We start from the raw sequence: 8,558 nt of genomic DNA, 5'->3' as shown, positions 1-8,558 counted from the left end.
CTGAGATTGAGACTGAGGGCCTGCACCCCCACCCCCGCCCCCACCTTGGCTTCCCCCCAGCTGTTCCAAGAGGTGGTTGTTGTCCTCGCTGATGTCATAGAGGTTTCCTGTCTTTTTACAGCCTTCACAGCGCATGCAGGTCGCGGAGCTGGGCCGGCTGTTTCCTCCGCCTCCCGAGGAGCCGCAGCTCATACCACCACCGTACCCACCACCTCCCCCATGCATGGACATCTGCTTGCCCCCCCCACCACTCGCCCGACAGTTCCTGCACTCCCACTCTCCTCCTGCCAAACCAGATCCTCCGGCGCTCTTCGAGTCAGACTTTTTGGGTTTGCTCTTAAGAAAGTCATCCACCGGGACCAGGGAGGTGCAGGCGGCGACACCTCCCTCTCGGTTCCCGGGGCCCTCGGTTAGATCCACGTGTTCCCACTGAGGGACGCCCTCTTTGGGCCGAAACTGGTCCAAATAGAAATCCCTGACGCTCTCCTTCTCTCTGAAGAGATAGGAGTTGTCATCGGCGTTTCCGCTCGCTCCTCTTTTGCGTTCTAGGGGCAGAAGTGGCGGAGAGGCAGAGCGGTGGTTGTGGTAATGGTGGTGGCTGATGTGGTAGGGCTTTCTCCTGTAGCCCAGCTCGATCTCGTCCAGCTCCCGTCTGGACTTGGCGGAGGCCGGCCGTTTCTTCAGACTGTCGCGGTACTTCTTGCGCTTTTTGGCGTTTCCTTCCAGGTTTCCGTATGTTACAGTGTGCGTGGAAATGTCGGAAACGTCCGAGCGTATGTTTCCATCCTCCTCTCCTCTGCCTGGACAGTAACTGTGTCCAGGGATGTAGGTGGAGCTGGAGGCCCCTCCTTTAAAGGAAAACTTCCCGTATATGTCCGGCAGGCCCGCGGTGAAGCCCTGGCCCGAGGGCGGAGTCTGACCCGACAGCAGGTCAAACTTGCTCATGTTCCTGTGGGTCAGTGCGGAGCAGGGCTGCGTGGTGAAGATGGGCGCCACGCCACCGCCCAGACTGTCGCAGTCAAACATGCCGCCCTCCAGTGAACTAGCGCTTCCCAAACTGAGCGGCCGGTTGGGCGGCGGTCCGCTGAGCCCTAGTGTGGAGCCGTGGTGATGCAGGTAATGGTCCTGGTAAAGGTTGCTGTCCTTCATGTGGAGGTTTCCAAATGTCCTCTCCACCTCGCTGATGTAGTCACTGAACATGTTGTCGTCCGGCAGGTACGGAGGCTTGCAGTCCGAGTGACCCGCCAGGCTGCGCCGGTGTTCGGAGATGTCGTACACGGAGGACTCGCGACGGATGAAGTCCAGGGCGCTGTGCGGTGACCCGTTGACCCCGGACAGGGAGGCCATGTTCTTGGCGGTGCGTAACAGACGCATGATGTTGGAGTGAGTGTTGTTCATGGTGGCTGACGGGGAGTTCAGGGCCGAACTGCTCTTCTCCTCGATCTGCACCCCGTGGATGCAGCTGTAGATTCCCTGAGGGAGGAAGGAAGGAGACCAGATTAGTGACGGAGACCAGGATTCTCAAATAAAAACCACGAAGATTAGTGACGGAGACCAGGATTCTCACACCAAACCAACAAAATATGTGTGTTTCGTCAACAAAAACTGTTGTCGAAAAACATTTGGGCGATGATTTCTCTTATTCCCCTCAACAAAGAATGTAATGATTTCCCTAGATTTTTAACACATTATTATTATTTTCTCATCGACATCAACCCTAAAAGAAAGGACAAATTTATTCATGAATAAAGTGTTATTAAAGTAGTGGCAACCAGAGCAGCTTTCACCCCCCCTATGGGGAACAGGGGTACTGCACTGACAGATGGAAAAGCATTGTGTTAGTTTATCTCTTTTTTATTATTATTATTATTATGAAAACTGTAGAAGTGCAGTAAAGAAAACTTCAAATAAATACTTTTAAATACTTTTGAGTTAAAAAAAAAACTCACCACCAACTGTATGACATTTTTCCATGTTAATAATTCCATTATGTGGACAGGCGTGAAACAGCGCCACCTACCTGCCGTTGATCGTCTTTCTGTTTCACCAATATACAGAATGTGACATTTAGAAATGTTGATTTATCTCCAATAATTGTGTTTAATTGTGTTCCATCCAAATCTAACCTGTGATTCATCCGACTGAAGCGGTCGGACAGCGCTACAGAAATATATGCAGTATATGTGTTATATATTGCTAAGGTGATGAAGACAGCGCGGCCTGATGCGTCCTGATTGATAAGGCCGAGGGGCCGTAAAAACCCGCGGTCGACACCTTTAATCAATGTGATTAGACTCCAGCGGGACAGCCTCCCGCAGCCGTCATTAAACACCTCACCTCCAGCGGCGCCACGAGCCACGGCGCGGTCCTCACCCGAGAGAGAGGCCGTCCGTGACAGGAAGATGAACCGGGCCATTTACATACGGTGATGTACGATACAATACTCTCATAAAAATGGATGTAGAGCGCAGAGTAAACCAGGCATGACAAAGCGAGAGACGCCCAGGGATCAGATCAATTCCCTCCAATGATTTTACTCAGTTTTTCTGGATATCAGCGGACGACTTTTTTTTTTTTTTTTTGCCACGAGACTCGTTCAAAGAGCAGCTGACCTCCACGTTAGGACGGAGTCCAGAGGTCAAGGGTCAGCAGTTGTCAAATATTCTCTGTCTATTCTTTCCTAATTTTAACTAACGTGACCTCTTTGACCCCAGATTGTTTCCCTTCCCGAGCCTCTGGCGGTTAATTAGCTTCACGAAAAAAAAAAAAAAAAAACCTCGACTCCAGGATTAAAGACGACGTTATTACTGCATTCAATTTCACAGTCTGTTAACAGACACGTGTGTAAAAAAACCACATCACAAATATGAAGAGTGTTTGATGAAGGACAAACGTCAGCGCGGTTCGTTCTCATCATCCTCCAAACTGAGGATCATCGTTTCACAGCCGCTCTTCTCTAATCTGAGTCTAATACAATTCCATCTTCTTTTTTTTTTTACTGCATTTTATTTTAGTTACTTTTAGAACTTTTTTTTTCCTTCCTGTTTTTCTCATTTTCAAAAGTGACAGCATAAATATTATGATGACTTTGTCGTTTTATTTCCTGCCTGTTAAAATGAAACGAAACGCTAATATTTGATTATGGACTTCCTTTTACAGCCTGCAACAGAGGGCGAGAGCATGAGAGAGCATGAGAGAGAGAGGTTTGGTGTTTGAACCAGTGATTCATTAGCAGCTACATTAAGATAAATTTGGACTAAAACACAGTAACTAAAATGTAAATTCTTCTTCTGTTAAAGTCAGTTTCATTTTGGCCAATAGCGTGGCTTCATGACATCATGACATCATGACATCATGACTGTCTATAGTCCTTAAAAAAAACAAAAAACGTACATGACCAAACTGAAGCCAACTTCAGTGGAGATCATTCAGCACCTTAAACCTTTTGAGGTGTTAAATGCAGCGCCGCCCTGCAGGTTGAGACACTTTATTATTTAGGCCACAGTAAGTGTAACTGTAAGTCGACTGTAACTGTCGGGGGGGGGGGGGGGGGGGGCAGTAATAAAGTCGACTGCTATAACTGCAATGACACCACAGTTGTTCAGGTTTCAGGTTCGAGTCCACCAGCTGTCCAGACTGAGGTGCTCTGAGCAAGGCACCGTCCCTACACACTACTCCCCGGGACCGGTCAGCTGACAACCCCCCCCCCTTCCTTGGTGTGCTGTGTCACAATGACAAGTAGTTTCACTTTCACTTTCGAAACATCAACAAAAACCCTGTTCTGTTCTGACGTCACCTGCAGCCGTTTATTCTTTAACATCTCTGACTCTACGTTAGAGCTTTAACCATATAACTTTACCATAATAATGTGGCTGAGGCAGCGGTGGAACATTGTGCCGAGGGGCGGGGGGGGGGGGGGGGCGGGGGGGGCGGGCAGCGGTGGAACATTGTGCCGGGGGGGGGGGGTGTGGAGGGTGCGGGGGGGCCGGGGGCGATTAGGCCGGTACGACACTTACAGTACTAAAGCTATTAGAAGCTTTAAATCAATATAATTAATTAGTTCCAGTGTTGCAGGTTGGACCTGGGGGAGCAGGTAGTCGAGGGGGGGGGACGGGGGAGGGGATTGATCACTCTAAGCTGCTCCCAGAGAGGGCGCGTTAACAGACCGTGAAGCCATGACCAAAGTCACGTGACCTGCGCCGACCGTGACCAATGTGTCATTTCTACAGCGTGGAGTTTCGGCGTCAACCGCGGCGATGACAATACGGTTTATTGGATTAATTGGAGTGGCAGTGCAGCGGGGAAGAAAGGGGGCAATTGGTTCCAGGGACGGGGAGAAAAATTCCTGGGGTAAATGAGAGGACGACGGCGCCGCCATGTGGCCGACGACCGCGGAACAATTAGACCCGTCATTTCTGCCGGGCCACGTCTGTAAATCACAGCTGTCGCTTCTTTTTTTTTTACCCTTCTGGAACATTCCGCCGGGTGTTGTCAAACACAGAGGTAATTTCTGCAAATGAGAGCGGTCGTGTCGGAATGTTAGACAAAGCGTAATTGCTCCAGGATCCGGTGGCGGTACAAACTCCGACGGTGTAATAATCAGAACCAACACCAGGTTGTAATGAGAAGTCACGTGACATTTCAACAACAACACGTCAAGGACACGGCCGTAAACAAGGCGACGGTGATGACACAAAATTAACACTGTACAAAATAATCAAAGTTGTTCAGCGGAGCGTGATATTAGAGCAGAGAGAGAGAGAGGGAAACTGTTACCTTGGGTTTTTTTTTTTCTCGTTTTTTTTTCTTACAGCGACATCAAACGGAGGGAGCGCGCAGCCACGTGTGGCTCTCTAGCGTAAATTAGCCGTGCACTTTAGCCCGCGGCGGTTCACCTTCAGAGGCGCGTAGTGAATTATCCGCCACAGCCGTGTCAAAACAATTGGAATGCAAATCAAATACCTTGGGGATGACTTTGGTCTGCGGGGATCCAGTCATCTCGCCCGGCCGCGCCCGTGGCTAATTTTGGTTGAGTGAAATATTGATTCCCACTCAACATTTTGTAAATATTTATCACACGCATGTCAGGCAGATCAAAGCAACCAAATAAAAGGTGGAGTTCTGCTTGGTCTCTAACTGCTGACGACGAGGCCTGGAGAGAGAGACGGACGCACGAGGCAACGAGGCGGAAACGTGGGATTTTTACTTGTTGTAAAATAAAAAATTTTAAAAGTCTTTTATATATCATGATACGCCTGCATGCAATTACCATACATTACCAGGGGTGGCAACGTTCTTAGACACAGTATTTTTCATGGGCGTTAAAATCTGAATAAAATAAAATGTGATTAGAAAGATTTACAGAGTTTTACGGAGGATTCAACGACACGCCGTTAAGACGCCGACGTAAATCCAGGACGGAGGTTTTTATAAGTCGACTACGGGTGAGGTCCGACCTCCTGACGGGCCGAGCTACTGGTACAAACCAGGATACTTTGGGACAAAGCGAGAAGAGACTTCTCCAGGGCCGGCCGCCCGACTTTGCTGAACTGCACCACATCACATCAACCACAGGTTTAACCACAGCTGCTCTCATATGCAGCATAAATACATGTTCCAAAAAATTATGTAATGAGGTTCTTGAAAATTAACACCTTGCTTGAACCTGCCTTTCTATGTTTTTTTTTTTTTTTTTCAACTCAAGGCTGGTGATTCTCAAACTATGGGGCGCGTTACACTGTTGGTACTTGGGGCCCTGACTCGCCTCATCCCCCTGAAATGTCATCTCTCTTCCAGCTTTTATCGACCGCCGTCTGATTCGCCGCCTCAAAAACGTAAACACCAATGAACAGACGAATCTGTTAAAAAAAAAAAAACCCCAGACCAAAACATCTTGAGTTTTTCCCACCGGCGGAGGTGACGCTGCAGTCCCTGACGACCATATTGTACCTCACACACAGGAAGTTATTACTGCTCTCAGCGAAATGTTGAAATTAGTCCAGGCAGTAAAACGTGATACTATTAGACGCTTTGTTAATTTGGGAGCTCGGAGACACTTGGTAGGTGTGAAATGTGGCAGCACTAATCCTCTGGCGCCGTCTTTCTTTGGCAACGTGAACAACTCAATCAGAATCTGAGGGAAAAAAAGTAGAAACTCTCCACCAGACGACGAGCGTTTGTCAGAGGAGAGAAGAGCTGGGTGTTTTTTTTTTTGTTTTTTTTTTACACCGTACAGTGGGTTGAAAACAAACAAACGTTGCGTTCTCTGGTGGATTCTCACCCTGCTGATGCTGAAGATGAAGCCGGGCTGCCCCGAGCAGACGCCCATGAAGCAGAAGCGCAGCTGCCAGTAGAACCAGTGTTCGCAGATGAAGGTGATGAGCGACAGAGCCATGGCGGCGCCCAGCATGTAGAAGACGCCGGCCATGTTGTCCACGTCCAGCTGACTGGACATGACCTCGTTCTTCTCGTGGTGACAGATGCCCGTCAGCCACAGCGACTCCAGCTCCTCCATCTCACCTACGTGAAGGCAATGTGATGACACGGCAAAGGGGGGGGGGGGGGGGGGGGGGTGATGGAGGAGCAGATGGCAAGGAGAGGAAATGAGGCGGCGAAAAAAGAGGATGAAAGGGCAGGAAAGAGGAATTGATGAGAGTTGAAGAGAGCGGGAATGAGGAGAAGGAGGAGTTTGATGTTCTCCACGGGGATGGTGAAAAATTGAAAGAGCAATTAGGAGGGAATAAGAAAAGAACGGAGAACAAGGGGGAAAATGGAGGAGAGGAAATGATGTAACGGCAGAAGGATTATGGGAGGATGTCAGGGATGAAGGGTGATGCAAAAGGAGAGAGGAAAAAAAAAAAAAGAAAAAAGAAGAAGTTCAGCTGCAGAGAAATCCAGATCTGAACGTCTTCAGAACACGTCTACACCTTTTCATGTCTGGACCATTCAGAGCCAGCATGTACACACTGAGTGTGTGTGTGTGTGTGTGTGTGTGTGTGTCTTTGTGGGTCACCTTCTGTTTTATCACGAGCTGCTCCCTATCACAGCCCACGGTTGGTCGGTTAATTAATCATACATTCCTCCTGCGCAGCCGCGGAAAAATTATTGGAAAATGTAACTTTAAAACTTAAAACTTTCTCACTAGATTTTTTTTTTTATTATTAAATATCTACAGATAAAACATGCTATTTTTTTATTTTGGCTGTTCTTGTGTTGTGGAACAACAGAGCCACTAGGGGGCAGTAATGCAACTTAAAGAAGCAAAGCTATAATTAACACCCAAAGAGAAAGAAAAGGAGGAGATTAGCTTTAGCTTAGCCATTTAGCTGAGTCGTTAGCACTGTGTGCTACATGCTACTTTGCGCAGGTTAGCTTAGCCACCAGCGTTGATTGGCCTGAACAGAATTCATTCATCAAACTTATATTTGTCTTCTTCAATATGTCAAACTACCCAGAATCCCTTGCGGCCTCAGTATCAGGGCAACAGACTCTCCACTCGAGTCCGATCCCTTTCTAGGCCACTAGGAGGAGCGTGGACGGGGGGGGGGCGTGGTGGAGTGACATTGAAATCCATGGAGGGATGAGACCCAGGGCGGTGTGGTTCACAAGTATGAATGAGCGCACACACACACACACTCACACACACACTCACACACACACACACACACACACACACACTCACTTACACACACACTGTTTACACCTTTGAAATCTACTGTTAGGAAGTTGAAGTCGTTGGTAAACAAAGTTAGGATCAATAAACCTGACACACACACACACACACACACACACACACCGTCTGAACTGTATGTAGGTTGATAAAAATAAACCTGTGTCAGACACAACACTGTTCACTTTTTATCCCTTTAACAACTACACACACAGACACACACACCAAAGACACACACACCAAAGACACACACACCAAAGACACACACACCAAAGACACACACACCAAAGACACACACTCATTCTCAAAGACCCACACCATATTCACACACACACACACACACACAGGGTCCAAATACACCAGGAGCCATGTTGGCACCTCTAAGTGGGACGGACTCTGGTGTGAGGCTGAGGACACACACACACACACACACACACACACACACAGACGCAGCAACAGTCCGTCCCCTCATCAACAGAAGTCTTCGTCGATGACACGTCACAGACATGTTTGATTTCACTTCACTGTTTCCTGCTGCTACTGCCAGGCTGCAGCTCTAGGGGGCAGCACTGAAGCACAGACAGTGAACCATGAGATGAAGGAACAATCACAGAAGGCTGGTGCAGCCACAGCTGTGAGAGAGACCACAGACCTCAGGTTGAACACCAGTCACTGCAGACACAGTGTGACACTGTGTGACACAGTGTCACTGTCGCAGTGACTGCAGTGATCACAGTGATCGCAGCAGTGATCGCAGTGACCGCAGTGTCTGCAGTGATCGCAGTGATCGCAGCGACTGCAGTGACTGCAGTGAACGCAGTATCTGCAGTGATCGCAGCGAACGCAGTGATCGCAGTGAACGCAGTGTCTGCCGTGATCGCAGGTGCCG

The 8,558-nt window shown here is 48.6% G+C and overlaps 1 protein-coding gene across 1 annotated transcript in view; it reads right to left on the bottom strand.

The window, feature by feature from the left end:
- grin2ba (glutamate receptor, ionotropic, N-methyl D-aspartate 2B, genome duplicate a) overlaps positions 1-8,558 on the bottom strand; it is a 91,112-nt gene that overhangs the window by 5,872 nt on the left and 76,682 nt on the right. Inside the window, exons 16-17 of the mRNA XM_025064528.1 lie at positions 6,281-6,519; positions 1-1,473 (exon numbers count right to left, since the gene is read on the bottom strand). Coding sequence (XP_024920296.1) covers positions 1-1,473; positions 6,281-6,519 — 1,712 coding nt within the window. The remainder of the gene's footprint in view (positions 1,474-6,280; positions 6,520-8,558) is intronic.

This window comes from Cynoglossus semilaevis, chromosome 17, assembly GCF_000523025.1.
Source record: "Cynoglossus semilaevis isolate Cse_v1.0 chromosome 17, Cse_v1.0, whole genome shotgun sequence".
Lineage (NCBI taxonomy): Eukaryota > Metazoa > Chordata > Actinopteri > Pleuronectiformes > Cynoglossidae > Cynoglossus > Cynoglossus semilaevis.
This window is presented reverse-complemented; position numbering and strand designations above follow the sequence as displayed.